This window comes from Rhodnius prolixus, unplaced genomic scaffold, assembly GCF_049639745.1.
Source record: "Rhodnius prolixus isolate KJV_2025 unplaced genomic scaffold, Rpr scaffold_3, whole genome shotgun sequence".
Classification (NCBI taxonomy): Eukaryota; Metazoa; Arthropoda; class Insecta; order Hemiptera; family Reduviidae; genus Rhodnius; species Rhodnius prolixus.
Window position 1 is genome coordinate 8,818,130 of NW_027411603.1, and position 22,156 is coordinate 8,840,285.

The 22,156-nt window shown below is 34.2% G+C and overlaps 1 protein-coding gene across 2 annotated transcripts in view; it reads right to left on the reverse strand.

Moving 5' to 3' along the window:
- The window catches only part of Glut4EF (Glucose transporter 4 enhancer factor), a 235,360-nt gene that overhangs the window by 77,266 nt on the left and 135,938 nt on the right, over positions 1–22,156 (reverse strand). For both annotated transcript variants that reach the window (XR_012457389.1, XM_074124515.1), the window contains exon 4: positions 3,045–3,214. Coding sequence is in view for 1 of the 2 variants with exons in the window: in XM_074124515.1 (XP_073980616.1) it covers positions 3,045–3,214 (170 nt within the window). In the remaining variant the exon portion in view is untranslated. The remainder of the gene's footprint in view (positions 1–3,044; positions 3,215–22,156) is intronic.

Genomic DNA, 22,156 nt, shown 5'->3' on the forward strand with positions numbered 1-22,156 from the left:
GAAAGGTTTTGATCAAAATCGATCTACTGGAGGCGCCTCTTGATGGAATCGATTTTTTTTTACCGATTTTCTCGAAACATTTATCTTTAAAAATGGTTTTATCGATTGTTTATACCTGTAGATCTATCTACGAGTATAACTACACTGAGCCTGCAAGTGTAATGTGAGACGGAAACATAAGTGAAATCGAAATTTCTACACTTAACTGATTATTATGATGCCTATGGTGATGGATGAAGGTTCTAAAGTATACAATAAACATGCTTGTTACGACGAATAAAATCCACGATATTACCCAGCGCACTGCGGACATAACCGCATTATCAACTTCCTTAATATTTCAGCCAACAAATGTTTACTACAGTGGCGCGATCTATTTATTTATTTATTATTTGGCGCTATAAAAATTTATTAATTAAGGGCAATAAAATAAAAAATGTAAAAATACAAAAAAATAAATAAATAAATAAATAAAAAAATCATGAGGCGCAAGCATGTTCGTTCGTGTTAGTTCATTTTGTCTGTTTATACATTTCAAGGTCTAAAACATTATTTATTTTGGGCTAAATTCAAGGTTATTTATGCAACGGACTTTTAATTTTATTGCAAGCTATAATAAATAAATATTCTAATAATAAAAATCGAAAAGAAGAAAAAAGCAAAAATGACATTTACATTTTTACCTTTAGGCTTTTTGTGAGAGTGATAGTTTTTACAGGGATATTTCAGGAGTGTCCCGTCCAGAAAAGATCACGTTATGAGACCATCCGGCTAATCTTGGTCTGTATCCTAGAAGTTGTAAACTATTTACAAGGCCGGATATATTAGAAGTATGAGAAGAGCACAGGATATGATGGCAAGTCCACAAAATGGAAGAAGTTATTTAGTAGCATTGTTTTTTTTGTAAAAGAATTTGAGGAATCTAAAAGGAAGATCTGAGTGGACTAAGTAGAGTATGCTTGCTTCTAACACCGTCTCTTCAACATCCGGGGCCGATTTTAGTGCTAGCTTGTTCCATGAAGAAATGTGAATATCAACAATGCTCAATTGAAGTGAGAAATGTCAAGACTGCTATGTTAACAAGTGAAACGTCAAATCAAATCTAATTTAAAATTCCGCATTACGCCTGTGAAAGCTGGGAAGCATTCTTGGACCAAATTCTATTCAAGATCAAACCTTCCAATTCCATCATCCAGACATAGTCATCATTTTCCCCTCAAAATTCAGACCCAGTCCCAATCAACTTCTCACTACATTTAAATCCTCTAGAAGAGAATGAAAGTTGTTAAAAGTCCACTCTCAGACCTGTTTACTACAATCAAACTGTACTTCGTTGTACTAATATCTCGGACTGTACTTCCTATTCGCAAAACTCTTTGAGAGACGATCAATAATTGACGCTAAACACTCATTTTGGAGTTATGGGCTCAAACTGTAGTTTCATTCAAACATTCCAACATCTACCGACTCCAAACTTTGTTGTCACCAATTCTAATTAAAACTAATACTCCATACCTACATCTCTATCAGAACTATTCACTCCGATCTAAAAGTTCCTCTTATTCCAAGACCCGAATCACCGCCCGATACAAGAAGTATCTATCACTTTCGTCTTTGCGCACATCCTAACCCTTTCATAGGACCAACTTCCATCTTTTACACTCCCAGACAATGTCAACCGTCCATTGAATCGGCACAAGCCACACGATTTATTCGGCGATGTCGGTTAATAATTGACTCATTATTAAAGTTCCACCGATTACTGATGATAACTCCTCTCACGTTCATCCATCTTATTTTCTCGTTGCCGGGGCAATTGAAATTTTCATTACACAGTATCAAGCTCAAGTAATAATTGAAGTTAATATTATTAATTTTGTAAAAAAAAAAAAGAAGATGTTAATAGATCAGATTTGTAACATAGGTGTATGCACAATGAATATATGTCAATGCAAGGGAAATGACCTACAAAACACTATACTTACAACACAATTATATTTTATTAACCTGTAGATAGATAACCTTGCCATGTACAAGGTGATCACTTGTGTTGCTTTATCTGGCCACGTTTTACTTTTTATATTTTATGGAATATATCGATGGAATTAATTTCCTATTTGTTAATTTAAGATTAGAAACGTTTTTAGGGATAATAAAAAAAAGATAACGTTATAAAATTTCCTTGCACAAAGGATATAGCTTAAACTTGATATCGATATCGGCCATTTTTAATCTTGTAGCCGTGATCTTGAATTGCCAATTCAAGGAACGACCCCACAACTCATTTATCAATTCACAATACTTTTACTCAATACAATTATTGTCGAAGTCTGCAGTCCTAGTTGATGTGAATGCAACTATTTGGGTTTAGGGTTCGCAAACAGCGCAACCCAATCTAAGGAGCCATGAGACTCATTTTAAAGGGCTCTTTGATAAAGGTATTAAAGTAATAATTAAGACTTTTTTTTGGGGAGGGCGCTTGGAAATTGTAAGTGTAAAGGTTTAACAGCTAGAAACAAATAGTGTTTCTACAATTTAGCAAAATCATTTGCCTCACACATTACCGAAGATATCGCAACAGTCGCCTTTAAAATTTCATCTAGACACATTCAAATGTCCTGTCGACGTGTGCCCAAATTCTTTAAGGAAGTAATCTAGATAGGAGATCACGAGCACTCACACCGCTACTGCATAGAAGAACCCTCTCTTTCTCACTAATACTGTCTTTCTCGGCGCCCCGCTCAGTTGTTGAAGGAGAAATCTTTAGAAAAGAGAAATGGGACAGCTAAAAAAAAAAAAAAAAAAGGCGTTCGACATTCAATTAGAAGATTGGTTTGCAAAGAAAAAATTTCAAGTTCGACGAGGGTCTGACAGAGGAAAACTAGCTAGAAGATCTAAAATAGAAAAATCTTTTCCAACTTATTTTAGCAAAAAAGGGAAATTTTACTGACCCGGAAATAACTTTCTATACAAACAGGTTGTACATGTTATTCAATAATATTGCAATAATTTATAATAAAAACAAAAACAAATATTGTACTCACCGCCTTCTTTTTCTTAGGAAGTTCATCGAAATCATCATCAAGTACAATGCCTTCGTCGGAAGCGGACAGCCAGTTAGGCGCTGATTCACTGAGCGGCGGTGACGGTGTGCCCGATCTCCAGGAGCACGCATCAGACAATGAAGCAGCTGGAGATAATTGTTCCACCCATCCTGTAATCAAAGAAACTGTCAGCAGGAGAAATCACAGCAGGAGAAATGCGCTCCTTTTTAATTACTTATGAGCGAAACAATTAAAAGTGGACAAGCCGGAAGTAATTAATAATATAAAGGAAATAGGAATATAAATTCAAAAATTTATTAATATTTAAATTTCAATTTGAATGTTGCACTGGTTGCACTATGTAATAATGATAGTAACTAAATAACTATTTAAAAAATACTAGAATAAATAATTTCACCGTTATAAAATATAGAAAGGTGACGTCACTAGCTCCCCCTCAGAACTAAACTACACTTTCCTCCTTATTGCAACAGAAAAAAAAGGCTTAACTTGCGGAAAGCTGATACTCTTCATGCTTGGCACTTTTTGGTTAGACGTATCATAATGAAATTTTGGTAAGTGTTAGAACTGTACAATTATCCAAAATGACACATTATTGGGAGCATTAATGTAAACTCTGTCTCCGGAAATCAATAAAAATGAATAAATAACGCGTAAATAAGCAGATAACTTGGAAAAATTCTGAGGAAAAACTATGGCAGAAAACAGTAAATTTGGTCGATTTCCTTTTTGGTGGCAATTCACTTATAAATTTATATAAATAATATCCGATCCAGATCTAATCTATACTTAAAGCAAGTCCAAACCAAATGACTAGTCCAGTACATGTTGTACGAAATGGAAACAACATAAATAAAGTGGAGCTCTCTACACACAACCTGATTAGTCTATCTCTGATCATGGATTGAAAAATCCGAAACTAATTAAAGATATTTTATCCAGTTCTGCCAACCTAATTACATTTTCAAAAAAATTAATACGAGGTTAATAGGGGTTCTGGGTTGCCGAGTCTAGGGTTGCGAGTTAAAAGTAATAATTCCAGTGACGTCAGTGTAGGAGTTGAGAATTGTTTTTGAAAGAGGAATGTTCAGAATAATTTTCTTGCAGTCGATTTTACCATGATCTCACTAGCAAATCATCCAATAAGAAAATCGTCTTACTTCTAAGGGATCTTATTTTCCTTGGTGCACTTTCCTTGTATATATGTATATAGTTAAATATATGCGTATTACAAGATGATATAAGAAAAAATTATATATTGTACATATTTATAGAATGTATGCAATAAACAGGGAAATGTAACGTTGTTTGATGTTTTCATAGTAAAAAGGGAAATGAATAAAATTTCAAAACTGTTATAACTGGAATATATAAAGATGTGTTTGTGACGACTGAAGAAAATATATATATATATAAAAAAAAAAAATACATGAAATTCAATAAGTATATAAATAACTAGGAATATTGAAAGTGACAAGGTAATAGAAGAATATTTCACTTTGTAAAAAAGGCTTGGTAGAAGAAGCGGAAGCCCCCTTAGAGAAAGGAAGAAGGTACACTCCAATGGTGAATAAAATGGCAAACTGGTTACTTTATGAAAAAAGAATAAAGTTACTAACTGGTTACTTTATGAAAAGAATAAAGTTACCAGTCGATATATTTTCAACAGGTATTCTCTCCAATATTCTTAATATAATATATATTCTGAAATGTTATTTAAATTTTTAGTATGAAAAAAGTAGATTATGTTTAGAAGATGGTTTTAGTAGAGTGAAGGAGCAGCATCTAGTTGCCTAAAGTTGTGGTTACCATAGGCCACAAACATCCCCGCCCAAAATTTATCCCGAAAAAATACCCATTTCGTTTAAAGTAATAGAAATTTAATAAGTAAATATTTAAAAAAAAATACAAGAAATGGTAAAATGAAATAAAATATTAAAATTGTTCCGATATTTTAACCTAAACAATTAACGGTCTCTATAAAGAGGAAATCTAAAGGGAATATTTTGAGAAAATTAAGAAAAATTGAAAACCTTGATTGGCTATTGGCTGGACGCTCTTGTTTAAATAGATGCATGAATAAAAATAATTATGATTAACTTTCCTTACTACTAGCAGATGATACAACTAAACATTTACTAGTGGAACACGTTAGAGTTGGCCATCCATTTGAGAACCTCATAAAAGACTCCGTTTGATATCAAGTAAGATTGGGCTGTTATTTGAGTCCAGTATATTCCAAACAATAAAACCTAAATCGTTGTCGGGGAAATCAGAGAACAACTGAAAATAAAGACTTTTCTGTAAAATCACACTTCCAGTTGGTGCTTACAGGCCCAGCCCCAAATCTGAGAGCCGGAAATGGACTAAGTTATGTGTGCGTAATACCAGTTTTTCGATTAAAAGAATAAAACTATAAATTAATTTAGTAGTAGATGGGGAAAGCTTGACGAAGATAAACTGAATGTAATTTCTGTTCATCTCTCTTCCATAAACTTGTACTAAAGATCAGAGAAAATTTAATAACTCTCTATGATTAGAGGTTTTCTCACAGGATTCCAGAAGTTAAAATGAATAACAGCAGTGGAAATTAAACAAGGCGAATGTTGCATAAAAAGGAGCTAAACGCTATTAACAATTTGACTTAAAAAAAAGGAAGGCTTAAATTATAACTTAAAAAGGAGAAGTGGCGAAATAAAGAGAACTTGTAGAGACCAAAAAGAAAAACAAGGTAGTTAACTTTAATTTATAGTTTTCTGTTTGAAATTATTGGTTAATCAAGGAAATTGTTAACAGCAAAGAGAGTTAATAATTAAGTGAATGCAATCAAAAGTTTTATACGGTGAAACTGCACTTTAAAAGAGCGATCAAATTAAAAGCTCTACTGCACTATTAACTAATCAAATTTAAACTTTAATTTCATGATCACGTATTTATTTACAAATTTCTTTTCTAATTAAATAATAATAATAATAATAAAGATGTGAACACTTACGTAGCTTTCTCTTACGATAACTTATCGAAAATTAAACATAAATTTTTCCGAATTCGAAATTTTAAAACATATTTAATTTTTATTAACATTTTCAAGATTAAAGCAGGAAAAAAGAAGCCCATTATATTGAAATAACATTCACTTTTACCCTTCCACAAAATGTCCTAATTTTCCATAACTATGAAAATTATTAATCTGCAAATATTTATAGGAAGTATAGAGAAAAACGTAGGAGGGTATTTCCGGGAAAAATCTTGGAAAAGTGAAAAATCTAATCTCAGTAAACTGGTACTTCTGATGGTAGAATTTCCTTCAAGTTTTAGCATCACATTTAACCCTGCTGTATAATATAAAATGTATGTCGGGTGTCATTTTAGGGGTTATTAAACCCTGGCTTTGTAAGTGGGTAATCTCCAGTTAGATTAGATTAGATTCTAATAGGATGGCTAAAGGCCTACGCCTACCGCGACCCAGTGGATCTATTGTGGCTCCCACCACTTCAGAGACCCGTCCGTTTAATCAGTCTCTTAATTCTGGGGAGCGACTCCAGGGTAAAACTCCTCAGGCCTTGGTTTTTTTCCTACCCGAGAAGTAAACATCCTTAGCCCAGACAAGCCCCTCACACTGACACAACACTGTAGTGCCGTTTCCTTGTCCTCCTCTTAACAGAACCTACAAAGGCTATCATCTGCCTCAGGCTCATTTCTGAGCCTACAATTCTCCTGATAATCTCACGGGATTATCTTGTCTTGAGACCAAGTGATCCCCAGTTAGAATCTTGTGTATTATTTGATTTGATAGAAAAAATTGTAAAATAATCGCTTCCGCCTCTGACCATCACATCTAAGAGGTTAAGCCGTTAAGACGTTAAGCCCTTACCTGAAAAAAATAGGCGATAACTTCACTTACTTTACTCATACAAAAAGCAATGGACTATCGATAGTACTGAAAAGGAACTATTGAGGGAAACCTAACCAAACAGATTTTAGAGGACCCTAAAATAAAATTTACCTGGAAAAAATAGACGATAACTTCACTTAATTTACTCATACAAAAAGCAATGGACTATCGATAGTACTGAAAAGGAACTATTGAGGGAAACCTAACCAAACCTAAGAAGAGATACGGAGAACAGATTTTAGAGGACCATAAAATCAAATTTACCTGGAAAAAATATACGATAACTTCACTTACTTTACTCAAACAAAAAGCAATTGACTATCGATAGTACTGAAAAGGAACTATTGAGGGAAACCTAACCAAACAGATTTTAGAGGATCCTAAAATCAAAACCTGGAAAAAATTTGTTTCAAAATAAAAGAACTGCTTCAAATACTTCAAATATTTCAATAGCAATATGAATTAGAGAGAAGTATAGAAAAGTTCAATACAATTAAACTTGAAAAGCCCCCAACATTACGGAGGAAATGAGACAGAAAGCAGCAATAATATCGACCTTTACTAGTCACTATGGTGACAGATTTACGGATAGAAAACAGAATGAATAATTAACAAAATGGGTAAAAAACAAAATGTGGAACAATAGGAAAGGTGCTCCAAGAAGGGCTACCTCCATGCTAGGGCAGTTAGCTGACTAGTTGGGAGCCCTACGTAATTATTTATGAATTACTAATGTACTAAATAACATGTTTTTTTACTTTCTCCGCCCTCTTTTTACAGAATAAAACTCAATATTGATTTGTTATTTAAACAGTTAAGAAATGCACATTAAGTTATCCTGGAACGTATAAGTTAAGCTTAGTCTAGAATTCATTCGGTCGAGAATGAAATTGTAAGAAGCTTGCTAACTATTCTTGTGGAAACAGGAAGTCAAATACGACTTCTTGAATTCGCAATTTCAAGATCCTCTTTTTTTTTTCCAAACGCTCATCCCCCCTCAAACTGCGTTTGATCGTTTATGTAACACTAACTCACAATAAGTGTTGAAAATTACAGTGTACTTACCGCACATACTTTGAACAAAAAAAAAGAGGGAGGTTATATGCAGGCTAACGGAAATCATTAATATACATAAGGAAACGGTTTTTTTTTAATAAGTCCTTACTTAGTCCTACATGCAACACAATTGCGACTCTTTCATTTCACATGTATATAGATGTTTAAGGAAAAAATAGAGAATTCATTTATTGAGGTTAATAATGAGTTAAGCGCACTACCCCCTCCACAATTTGATTTATTGAACAAAATGGAAGCAGCTAAATTGTGGGTGTATAATTCTTCTTTTCTCTTGTGCAATTTATCTGCCAAAAAACGCAAATCATTTTGAGGAATCAGTCGTCACTTTCTAGCGTCGAGAGAAAAAAAAAAGAACTAATCCAAAATTGCGTTGGCTGCATTGCCCACATTTTAAAGTGGTCCATTTAAAGTGCATTAAAAAGTCAGCGTAATCCGCGGTGCATTAATTCTTGACTTTTTATTTACAATATCTGCAAATATTGCCGTGGTTCGAGTTCTAGCTTTTTCACAAATCCACCCTAAGCGATAAAGCCCTGCGAGGATATATTCCACACATTCCACAATCTATTTTTTTTTCGCTCTTCAGGTTAAAATTACTCGGAAAGAACAATGCCATGACTAAGCATCAGTCCTAGGAGCGGCTCCTACTTGTAGACTGGCGATTTCACCAAAAAGGGAAAGGAACGCAGCCAATCCAAAATGCCCATTGTTCCCCGCCCACCCATCATCTCATGAGAGATACCGGGGCTTTAGGTTGCCAAAATCCGGTTAAAGGTTGCCAAATGCCAATACAATAAACTAATAAAGTAGTGACAGGACACTAGGGAGCATGGCGACTTGAATCGCCACAGAGCACTGGAATAAACCAAGAGAGTTCTGGTAAAGATTACCAGATGGATGCCACAATCTCCAGTATAGGGATCATTTAACCTCCCGAAGACGAGAAATCTAGTTTTAGAATAAACTGGACACACCTCCTACAAAGTGCCGCACAGTTTCATTGGACTCACCACAGCCAGCGCAAATTGGCGACTGGGTAAGGCCAGTCGCTCCTACTTGCTTCCACCGGACTTTCAAGAGCCATAGGAAGAACCTTCACTATGGCTTCAGATCCCGTGAAGAGAGGCATGATACAGCGGCTCCCTTGCCAGAATGTTTGCTTTCTTATTTCCATCACGCTCACATGTCCTGTCATCCAGTTCGGTGGATTTAGTCAAGTGTTAGTTATTGAGCCGACTTTTTGCAGAAAAAAGTTTTTTGTTGTTGGCAACATCATCAGATCGAGGTCATCATTCTAGGACTCAATGAAAGGTTTTTATGAATATGATAAATAAAATCGGAACTCAAAGATGGAAGTATAGAGCCCCTTTGTGGAACAGAAATGAATACGTTTCCGTTTGTGTGCTTAAGAGACCTCAAAAATTCCTTCATTTACAAAAAAACGGGTGGTTACTTCCGGTCAAAAATCCAATAACAAAATCTGCAAGATGGCCGAAATCGAGGGTTAATAGAATGTTAAAGAAAAATTACAAAAACAACTTTTCTTTTAAATAAATAGTTAATAAATGATACAAGAAGTCACAGACACGTAGTTCTTTCTCCAGCGAACTTATTATTAAATAATTATTTTTTTGTAGTAAATAATTATAGAGATAGAGAAGAAGAATGTCCAAGACGAAGGAGAAGCTAGAGAAGGACGAATACAATGTCTGTGAGGAAACTTAGGCGCTGAATCGGGTTCAAAGTATGTGTGTATATACGAGTATACGTGGTTAGTGGTAGTAAGTATGAAACCGTTATAACGAAACGAACACAGACAAGACACAAGTACAGCAATATACATATACGCACATCAGAAATGAGATGTACATAAAACCTACTTTGGTTTTAACCATCACACTCCACACTTTAATTATTGTCTATTTTGGCTGGTTAAGACAGAGAGCACGCAGTGTTCCATGACACCGAACTAGCACAACAACAATATCACACACACATACACACAGACACAGAATTTGGACTTCCTCTTTTTTGACTATTTCTCTAGTGAACTTGAATTTCATTCGGTATATAATATTACCAACATATGGTAATTTAAGAAATAGATTGCAAAAAAAGAACACTGGAATATTTTATGGTAATAAATATTAGATTTAAATTACATACATACGTATCTTAAATGTCCGCTCTAAAGTTTATATTTTTTTTAAATTTTTCTTTTACTTATAGATCAAAAAAAGACAATCTTGAATTCTCTTAGAAGATCTCAAAAAACTTAAAAAGTTATTTAATAAAGAGGCACATTCTGTTGGCTGATATTCAAACACATAACTGAACCAAGGCTTCTAGCTCAACTGCATCTGCTCCTTAGCGACCTGTTGCTCAATTTTGATCGAAAAATTCAGGTACTAGGCATTCAAAATCTAAAATCTGTACCATTGCAAAAGATAAAACAAAAAATATATTCGCATAAAACAGTAATTAATATTTAGAGTTTAGTTCAGATCCTACCAGGGAGAACCCAGTCCTGAATTTCTTGATCAAAATTGAGCCACAGGTCGCTAAGGAGTTGCAATTGCGATTCAGGTAATTCTGTTTCAGACATTGTACCTTCCCGTAATTCCGGCGACATCGCAACTACTTACTAAGTCTAATCTTTCTGCCCGTTTTTTTTCCTTTTTTCGAAAAATGGGAACGCCCAGAGTGAAAAAATGGAACCAAGTATTTGGGTCACGACGCCTCTTCTGCAGCATTTCAGTGTCCTCTCCTTAAGAACGGAAGAATCAAATAAACATAACCAAAACAAAAAAACACGCAAACAGCCTAGGCTCTGGGCGAAAACCAGACTTTTTTTTGGGCTCTTGCGGGGTTATAAAAATTCATACCACTACTACAAAGAAAAGTAAAGTTATGGATATAACAGGATAATGTTATAGTGTGTCTGTGGTGCAGATGTCAGTCACCTTCTGAACCGCCTATATATTCCGCAGCTGAATTATCAAACCGACTGAACCTTCAATTTATTAAAATTACACGTTCTTTTCATTCATAATTAACCACTGGTCATATCCCCAACGTCTTCTTCCTCTGTAATATAAATCTATATTTCAGCTTAGCTACCATTACACATTTCTATTTTATAATTTCGTTATTTTATAGCCATATGCAAAGTTCATTTAAATCTATTAAAATACGTGTGCAGCGAATCAAAAATAATAGCCTTTACGTTTTTAAAATAAATTAATATTACTGGACAACTCTTCAGACAACTTCTGGTAAAGGAAATTGAATTTTAACATGAAATGCATGTTAAGGGAGCCCCCCATCAATTTGAGAAACATTAACAGGATATCTGTGAAAGGAAACAGAGAATGTCCCATCTTGGAAAAGCCAAGGGGATGGATGTGTCCATAAATGGGGCAAGTGAATTAAAAGTTTTTTAATTTTGTTATTAATTATTATTTTTGTGCCAAGTTTTGATTGTTAATACGAAGTATTGCATTAATAGCTAATACAAAGTAATGCATTGATAGCTAATATGAAGTAATGCATTGATAGCTAATACGAAGTAATGCATTAATAGCTACTACGAAGTAATGCATAATAGCTGCTACGAAGTAATGCATTGATAGCTAATACGAAGTAATGCATTAATAGCTAATACAAAGTAATGCATTGATAGCTTAATGCATTGATAGCTAATACGAAGTAATGCATTAATAGCTACTACGAAGTAATGCATTAATAGCTACTACGAAGTAATGCATAATAGCTACTACTAGCCTGCAATCTCATATAAATCTTCTAGCTCAAAATCTTTCTTCTAGAACTCTTCCTGACAACCCGGACAAGACGTTTTAAAAGACAGTGGCCTCGTGATCTCTTCTCAAGTGAAGAGAGTGACTAACCATTTAATGTTTAGGAGTGTTACCACTGCGGTAACTTCTCCACTCATTTACTTCTACTGTTCACTGTTATCATTGTTACTTATAGCGCTAACGCGCTGATTGTAGCACAATAAACGCAAAAAAAAGAGACCTAGAGGCCGGGAATCGAACCCACTATACCGGTAACACATCTTAGCGTTGCGGGATCTAGCATCTAACCCCGCTCGGCTATCGTGGCGTCTTATTTTCAGTCAAATAAAAGCTAAAAGATAAACTAGAACTGAAACACAGTCCCGGAACACATCTAAGATCTCTCTCAACTGCTTTGAAGCCTGTCATAGGAGTAAATACAAGAAACGCACGTCCTGGTTTTTCTTCAATTTTAAAATTATAATAAACTATATTAGTTTACACTTTCAATCTGTTGCCAAACTATAATAAAACTTGGCAAAGAAATGTAAAGTGCATTGATTATGAATCTAATTATAGTACAAAAATGCAAGATATATTAAATAATATGAATTGAAAAAAAAATAAATGCCGCTGTCTAAATGCAGAGTGCATTCACCTACCGGTTAGAAACAACTACGCCAACCACAATGTTCTTGTTGTTGTATAAATGTATATATCGCAAGGATCGAGTGGCAGTTAGCTCTCATAGCACGCAACAATGACCTTCCTTCCCGTTTTGGAATATATAATACAGCATATACATTTCCTAAAGAAAATTTTTGAATAGACAATTTACATCATGATCGATATTAATGAAAATCAAAAAATCGAACCAAAGAAAACAATAAATAATTGGTAGAACAGAACGTTTTTCTCGGACTGCACTTGGACTTAAGGCAAGTCAACATCCTTAAGTCATAACCCGGAGTTTTTTTTTTTTTTCAGAGCCCTACCGGCCACCGATTACTGGCAACACTGTCCATCACCGGGTAGTAAGCTGAAAGAAACCCCTAGCAACAGAAAATCTTGCGGACTAGCAGCTGGTGATCTTCGCGTGGTAATCCAATATTCGCCAATCCTTCCCCCTTCTGTGGGTAACTCAGTGAACATAAAATATTGAAACCAACAAACTCTTCTTTTTTTTAAGTACAAACCGTCCGTTGCAACAAAATTTTAATAGACAATCTTAAGGATGTTAACAAGCTTGTAATGTTTAATCCTTAAAGTGAATTATTCTACAAGAAATTGTTCTCAAACGATTGTACTTTATTTATAAACGATTCTTCGTTAATTAATTCTATTGCTCGTTTTATTTTTACTGGAATTGAAGGAGAAAAAAAGTTCTAATATTAAATATTAAACTTAATTAAGAACTGCCTTAAATTGTATTAAATTGAGAAATTATGTTATCAATAAAAAGGAACAATTTACTGGCATTTAAATGGCCCTTGACATTTCTAAGAGAAAATCGATTAAAACTTTACTTTTGCAAGAAATTGATTCAATGGGCTGCAGATGAATTACGTGAAATAAAGTTTACTTCAATGAAGAAAGAATGAAATTGAAGGAATAATAAAATTGACGAGAAAATGATCTGCCCTTTTTTGGAAGTTCAGCGGCATAATGCTCTGGAGCAATGCCCTTATCCGTACATCTAGATCACGCGACAGTTGGTTAATGCTTCGGGCTCGCGCTTATTCAATAGTTGGCATGAATGTTTGAAACAATGAGCAGACCCTCCTCTGTTTGCAGCTGTTATATTTGCATTTAGCATGGCTGCAAAAACGAGCAGTGTTTTTTTTTTAAAATAAACTTACCGAGTCGCCAGTAATTTAAAAAACTAAACTAGTTCAACTGATGAAATGTCTGGAATATATTGATGATTTTACGATGTAAACTTATTGCTTTTTTTCTTCTATTGCAATAAAAACATGTGACGTCAACATTATAGATACAAATATTTCCTTTTGTACAGACCCTGAAGAAGGTGTAATAGATTTACCGAAACGTTGATATGTAAAGAAATTTGTGAATTTATTGACCGCACCTCAATATTCCCTAAAATCAATTATTCCAACATTATCTACTTAATCTTGATACCAATACCGAACAGCGCTGGACATGTGCGGCTATCTATTGGCTCTTCATTAACCAAAAGCATTCTAAGATTAATTGATGCCTGTTTATTGTATCACTGACCGGTTTCGAACTCATTCATTCATTATCAGATTAATCACTAGATTAATCACGTTGGGGTAGAGATTTCAACTTTACTTACATTACCGTCTCCCATTTGCTGGACTCACACCGAAAAAAGAACTGATCCAACACTGACCATTCAGTACCTCAAAAGTTAGGACAGAAGTCACAACAATCCTTAAGACTTGAAAAGTTGAATCAGCAAGTGTAGAACGAGAGATGGAAACATGAAGTGAAGTCGAATCTCTACATCAAATTGATTTATGTACCTCTGATGATGGTCGTAATAGTGAAACCAGTCAAGACGTGCTACAACGGGTAAAGAAATCTTCTTTTTTTTTAACCGTAAACTTTACCATTTTGACGTTTTCTTCACTTCCTGAGGTAGTGTATCAAGAAGTTGGTAACGTCGAAACCTACCATGCTTTCAGTTTTCAAGACAATTGAGTCCCTAGGTCTCCTGGCCAACTACTACAACGTATTTTATAGCATATCGATTAGTTTTCAAGGATTTTTAAATTTTTTTGTTCTTTAAATTTTTTTAAACGGAAATGACAAGTGTCGTTTAAGAGAAAGTTACAACAAACAACTAATTTTTTTTTCGTTTTTTCCTCTATTAACCTTGATAGTTATCACTTCACTATCGGCTTTTTTATTTACTTCTAAAACTAATATCGGCTTATTTTCCTCAATCAATGGATATCAATTTAGGTTAATGGAGAGGCTTTGCCACATCAAGTTCCGGTATTCATCAAAACTTCGTCGTTGCAAGGTATTGGGATAGTTGCTGTACGAGTTCTATGTACCCTAATACATTTTTCTCACCAATGTACACCAAGGTTTGTTTGTAAAGATTCGTTCAATGAGATTTTATTTCTATGTCCACATTCTCTTGTTCTTAGCATCATGAGCAATGGATCACAGTTCTTGTAAGTAAGACTAAAGCTGGGCTGACACTTCATAATTATAAAGCCCCCAAGTTCTTACTACATTTTATGACGATGGAGCCATAAATTCATTATTTTTAGCATTATAAGTTAAAACTGATATGTCCTTAATGTTAACAGTCCTTCTAGTGCCATCTCTCTAAGTAAATTTCATCCTTAATTTACAAGAACTCCGGTAATTCCCGTAATTTTCATACCCTACACGATTTTCGTTTAGTGCAACTCCCAAGGTTTTAGAACTTTTACTCAGAGAGGCAGCCAATCACATTATGGAATCAGTTTACAGTAAATAAGCGATTATTTCGTGAATCGATTCATTTTTTGGTTTACACTCTACACACATGTAGGAATATTACATTTATAACAATTGTTTTTATCCAAGCAACTTTATTTATTTAAGAGGGGGTCTAAGTAAGGTTTTCTAAACTTCCATTTTAGATATTTTAAGGTTTTACTACCTCTAAGTATTTGATTATTAAATTTCTAACCAAACTTCCAAGAAGAAAGCATATCAATACCCCGTAAGTGCAATTTTAAAGAAAGGCTTTTCCTATAATTTACTGTGAATTTGCCAAACGGATTCATTTGAAGTTAATCTAATGGCGTTCTTAAGCTTAAATGTCAGTTTGGCTTGTAATTTTGTCTTAATTAACAGTTTGGTTCAGAAGGAATGTGACGCATTCTGTCAACATTATTATTAAATTGATCTCTTTATTAAGCAATTCTAAGATGCAAGAACATTCAATTATATTCGTAAATTATGGTAAGAAAAAGTCATGTGAGTGTTCATAAGAGATTCTTTTCATGAGAAAGTGAAGTGTAACTGTCAAATATTGGCGATAACTATTCGAAAACGATCTTAACTTATGACCAATTTCATGAAAATGAGAATGATTTTTTTTATTGAATAATTTTTAGCATTTTTTCTCAATATCTACTCAATAGATTAATATTACTTCTAAAATAACCAAAAAGTTAATAAAATATGAGAAAATAATGAAAGAAATAGAAAAATAAGTGAAAAGTATTGTAGCACCATTGTTAATACGCTTTGACCCAGCCCATAGCTGGCTTTCATTGGACGGGGCGTGGTTAAACTAGAGGTGGGCATGGCCCGCCCACAGTCTGCAACCGTACTGCATTCTGATTGGCCACTACTTCAAACGTGATAATTGCATAGAAATAATTAATTTAAAATTTTTTTTTCAACATTTCTCCCATAGGTATTTGATAAACTTTCGATTAAAGCAAGAAAAAAAATTTCTCTTTAAAAATACGATAAATGATATTTCTTTTGGGATAATACTTCATGTTTTACCCAATTATTGTTAACAGAATCAAAAAAGTTGAGAATTTGTTTTGTTTTATCGTGAAATAGGTAATAAAGAAATGGGCTAGTATGCCGCCATTAAATAGGCTGTAAGCTTATTTTACACTCCATCCGGTGGAGAACTCTAGTGGCAATTTCTGAAAACACAAAAGCAGCTTCTACATTCACATTTAACCATGTTGTCGACTCACTAGACTTATACAGCGCTATCTTAAACTCACTTTTAACAATGTTGACGACTCTCTAGGCTTATATAGTACTATCTTACATTCACATTTAACCATGTTGACGACTCCCTAGACTTATATAGGACTAACTTAATCTCACATTTAACCATGATGACGACTATCTAGACTTACATAGGACTATCTTTCACTCACATTTAACCATGTTGGTGACTCACTAGACCTATGTAGAACTCTCTTACACTCACATTTAACCATGTTGACGACTCCCTAGACTTATATAAGACTACCTTACTTTCACATTTAACAATGTTGGTGACTCTAATATAGGGCTAATTTACACTCACATTTAACCATGCCGACGACTGACTGGACCTATACAGGGCTATCTTATATTCATATTTAACAATATTGGTGACTCTCTAGACCTATGTAAGACCAACTTAAACTCACATTAAACAATGTTGGTGACTCTCTAGACCTATGTAGGACTTACCTTACATTAACATTTAACCATGTTGTTGACTCACTAGACTTATATAGGTCCACCTTACACTCACATTTAACCATGTTGGTGATTCACTAAACTTATATAGGTCTACCTTACACTCACATTTAACCATGTTGTTGACTCACTAGACTTATATAGGTGTACCTTACACTCACATTTAACCATGTTGGTGATTCTCTAAACTTATATAGGTCTACCTTACATTCACATTTAACCATGTTGGTGATACACTAAACTTATATAGGTCCACATTGCGCTCTCATTCAATCTTCTGTATATTTTTTTGAACCGTCTTGGTTACTCAATGTGGATAGAAAGAAATGTGTTTTATTTCTCATTTATCGACATTAAATATCGAAAAGTTAATAATAGTTAAAAAAAAATCAGCACAATCTTAAATTAAATTACAAATGTGATTCTTTATGGAATTGTAATTGGGTTTACAGATAAGACCAATGAAAAATTGATAAATCCTAGAAGAGGATAGTGTGTAAGGTAAGGAGGCTAACAGGAGGGTGTTGATGTCGATTGATTACACACGCTTCAACCATTTGTGGCATTACAAGAAGGTCGGCAACCTTTATTGATCCTGACGTTAAATACGTCCACCAATAGAACCTACGCACTTAGCTTTACCGTTGATGCAATCGTCCATATGTAAACAAAAATTACAGGAATACGTGCCTTACCAATTTTTGCAAAATCGCTTTTCTAGTTTTTTCCCCTTTATCAAAGGGATAAAGCTATTTTATTGTTATTTATAATTAACAACTTTTCAACAAACTTTTTTTGTTAACAATAGTTAGTTGGAGCTTTTGATCTAATTTCTTTTTAACCAATGATTAAAAGTATCATCCCGCCTTTGTTTACTTTAAAAGTAATTATAAATAAAAACTAATAAGACTAAAGTAATAAAACTATTATTAAAATATCCATTTAGTTTGTTTTTACACCAAATTAATTAATTTTAAGTAAAAGGTCACAATGTGCGTGAAACAAATTATGACAGTGCCAAAGCGTAGATCTTGTGTGAAAAACTTTCCACAGGAAAATCTATAAATAAGCATGAATTTTATTAAAATTTAATTTTTTACTAAACAAATGAACGGCTATGGATTGTGCACAATTGATTCTATACCAAACAATAATCTGTGTATCACATTAAATTCGTATTTCACTTAATGCACTAAACTGCATTAAACCAACATTTATGGTGCTTCCAGTAAATTAATAATAATTTCCAAAAGAATGATGACCCACAATAATGGTTAGACATTCCATGACGCTAAATAATTCCATGTCTTATTCGGTGGGAGGGAGGGGGGGGGGTAAAGTAAGTAAAATAACGTAAGATTAATTAATATTATTAACGACTGGAACGGAACCATGGCACGGTTCCTTCCATGCACTTCCTGTACAAACTGTGCTGTTATGGTTGCACCTTAACCCACTAAATAACTGGGCACAATACATGCATAAAATGACCCGTGCTTATAACAAAAAGGAAGCTAGTTTGTACTTACGAGTTTTATTCAAATGGATTTCATTTTTGTTACAGTTATTCTAAGGAATATATTAATAATTATTTGGTTATTCCAGAATGTCAGGTGATGGTAACGTAACTGTTGAATGCTTATCTCAGTATGTTAATCGTTATTATTTACGCATCAAGTTTTATTTTGAAGAGAATCTTATGAACATCAATGTATAGAATTATTTAATTAAAATAACCAAAATAATAAATTTTTATTATACTCGAACTGACAACTTTTTTATTAGGCTCTCTAAAATTTTTCCAATACATTGTCCTTTAGACTGTTTCTTTAAAGTTTTCTCTAAATTCACTATCCATTTCTGTATTTTCATTACTAAATTATTTAAACTATTTATACTATTTATTTTCTTAATTATCGATTTATTTATTTGCAAATGTAAAATTTATAAAAGCCAATTGCGATACCTAGAATAGATGGCGCCACGGTAGCCGAGCGGTTAGAGGCGAGACCTGCAAAGCTAATATGTATTGTTTGTCTAGTGGGTTCGATTCCCGGTCTCAGGCTTTAGATTTTATTTAATGGTTAATACAAGAAATTTACAGTAAAGTATGTTTGCTGGTCGCCTCCGTCCACGGCACCTAATTGGGTAGTTGGATGTTAAGCCTGAAAAAATAGGCGATTACTCATTTGAAGAAGATATCCTGTGAGATCACTTATTGGCGTTGGAATTAGTGAAGATGATCTCCCTAGGTCACTGCCGTTTCAGTTGTCTAACAGAAGTATTGGGTAAGGGTAGGCTTGAAAATTGCTGTTTAAGAGGATTGTGATAGGATAAGGAGTTGTGGGTTCCTTGATTGAGGAATGTTATCATATCGGACATGAAGGGAAAGTGTAGATTATTATTATATTTTTTTTAATGATTTAAGGCGTGTCAACATCTAAGGTTATTGGCGCCCGGAGCTTTTTTTAAGTGCACTGCCGGCCTCCGGACAGTGTTCTCTCGTTACAGACAACACTATCCATCACCGGGCAGTGAGCTGTAAGAAGCTCCTAGGAAGAGAAAATCTAAGGGTCAGCAGTTGGATTCGAACCCGGGACCTCCGCGTGGGAATCCAATACGCTATCCGCATAGCTAATCCCTTCCCTGTAGATTATTATTTAGGGTTTTACTCGAGACATAATAAGGAGCTTGGTGATTTTCTTGAAGTTTTATGGATTGTAAGGACTTTAGAGTAAGTTTGTAATTTAATTTAAAATTAAATCGTTTGTCGAGTAGTCTTGATATGATGCAAAATCGTCTGTTAGTCTATTTTTTTTAGTCTGATGTGAAGTTAGCAGTTTGTCCATAGGTGACCCCAAGGTAGCGTAGTCTGATCAGAAGTAGGGAACAAAGTATTATTGATTTTAACATCAAGACAAGTGATGTGTAAGAGCGTAAAAGTGGTTTAAATATTTGAACTATAATTTTTAAATTAAATAAGACAATTTAGCATATTATTTATCTTTTTAATCCTTATATATCTTTAATAATATGTATTTTATGTACTTTAGCTAGATTCTTAACAGATTCTTTTTTACTGAATTAAAATCCAAAATGAATAGTTCACATTACTTAGTTAATTTGTAGATTAAAGACTGACCGCACATTAGCACTGTTAAACCAATGAAAATTTACAAATTTGAACATGGTTAGTAGAGGGGGAAAAACGGTCAAATTTCAAATATATTTTTAAAAAAGGAACGTGTAATTTCTTGTAGAGACCATCTCGGTGGCAGTGGTCATTTCCAAATATCATCTTTCATCTTTTGTGGGCGGAAAAAATCCCCCCGTCGATTCACACAAAACAATAAGTTTAAGAATACACCGTTATCGGGCAAAAAACCCTGTCAAGTCAATGAGCGTACGTGGAAAAAACCCAAGACTACCAACAAAATGGCTGCTCTTACTGTGGCCCAACCAACCTGTTATTACACTGTATAAATTGCCTCCTCCACGCTATGGTGTTTCATTTTTGAACACGTTTTATGGTTACTATACGGGTTTTAATCGTTCTTATGTCGTATTGTTACGTGTTTTCCAAGTGATTGAAAAACAATGCAAGATTCTTGGAAAAGCGCAGAAAAACGATTTTACTTACTAATATCGTGAGAATAACATGCGCAATTGAGTTGATAGTTTTTTAATTTTTTATTAATTATTTATTTTTCCAGCTTCTTTGCACAGGAAAACACAAAAAAAAAACGATTTCCGGGGCCTCTAGGATTTTCCCTCGTAATATGTGATTCCTAAACTGAAGCTATCTAAAACGTTTACTACTAATTTAAATTCTGATTCATTAAAAATCTTCTTCTTTTTTTTTTCCAAATAAATGGCTCAGATCACCATTCGTCACAACTCTTAGTTAATTTTTAGAATAACCAGTAACAAAGTGAGTGTGTAGAGGGAAATTGCTCATAAAAACAGACCTGGAAGGACAATGCGCACCCATTACGTGGGGAAAATCTGAAAATCAATGTGATTTCCTTCACTCCAACGGTAGCCTAAATCACAAAATCACATGTAGCGATAAGAGAATATGGACAACAAATTTGAACCAATCTCAAAATGGTGTGGCATCAAAAGGAAAACACATACAACTTCTGACTTCAGCAGGTGAAGTTTTAAAGATAAACTAATGGCCGAGCTGCTTCGTTGGGCAGAGGTTCCGTTAATAAATAATCCAAGATAACTAAACAATAGATAGTTATGGCAATAGACTATCAAGGTGAAAAGTTTCGAAGCAGACCGAGGGTGGATAAGAGGAGACATCTTCTGCACATCAGAGATAACCCAAGCCCCCTCACCACCCTCAAACCCAAAAGAGCCCATCGCTACGACAATTATATCTAACTATAACTACTTACCAACACGGCCGCACTAAATGCCACTCTGTAACATTAATAGCCCTGCCATTAAAATGCAATTAAAGAGCTTCCCAAATTGCCCTAGTTGGACGATTATGTTTCCCCTACCCTTCTTCAACGGGAAAACAGTGTTTTCACTTTACTCTCCTCTACGTGGCAGAGAGTGGGGGAAAAGCTTTATCAATGGAGATATTGATGTTTCAATTAGTTGGAAACATTAATTCCTGAATCATATAGTTTAGTGGGAATTATGATTTTTCAGCAGCTAGTTTTGTTTGAGCAAAATTCAAAAATATTCACTCCCACACGACCTAGTACAATTCCCAAGGATTTATTGCATCAACTTTCTTTCAAATCCCTGGTTGGTGTTTAAACTATGTGAACTTTAATTTCAGAGACTCTAGTTGGATTGAAGTACTGCCTCATTGGGACTGCCAAGTTTTTTAGTTCTAATAAGTCTTAAGGAGTTCCAAAAAGTCCATATATATTATACTGTAGCTGTTTTGGTAAAACAGTTTGAAAATTTGATGTGGGACATCAATAATTTTGGAAAAACTTCTAAAATAGGACTCATTACTTCGAAATTTCCCAGTTGTTCCTAGGATGAATTCCATATTCCATGAAATATAGAGATTACTTTTCAAATCAGACACTTAAGTTGGCTTCAGGTACCAGACAATTACTTGGACTAGTGAACGGCAGCCAGAC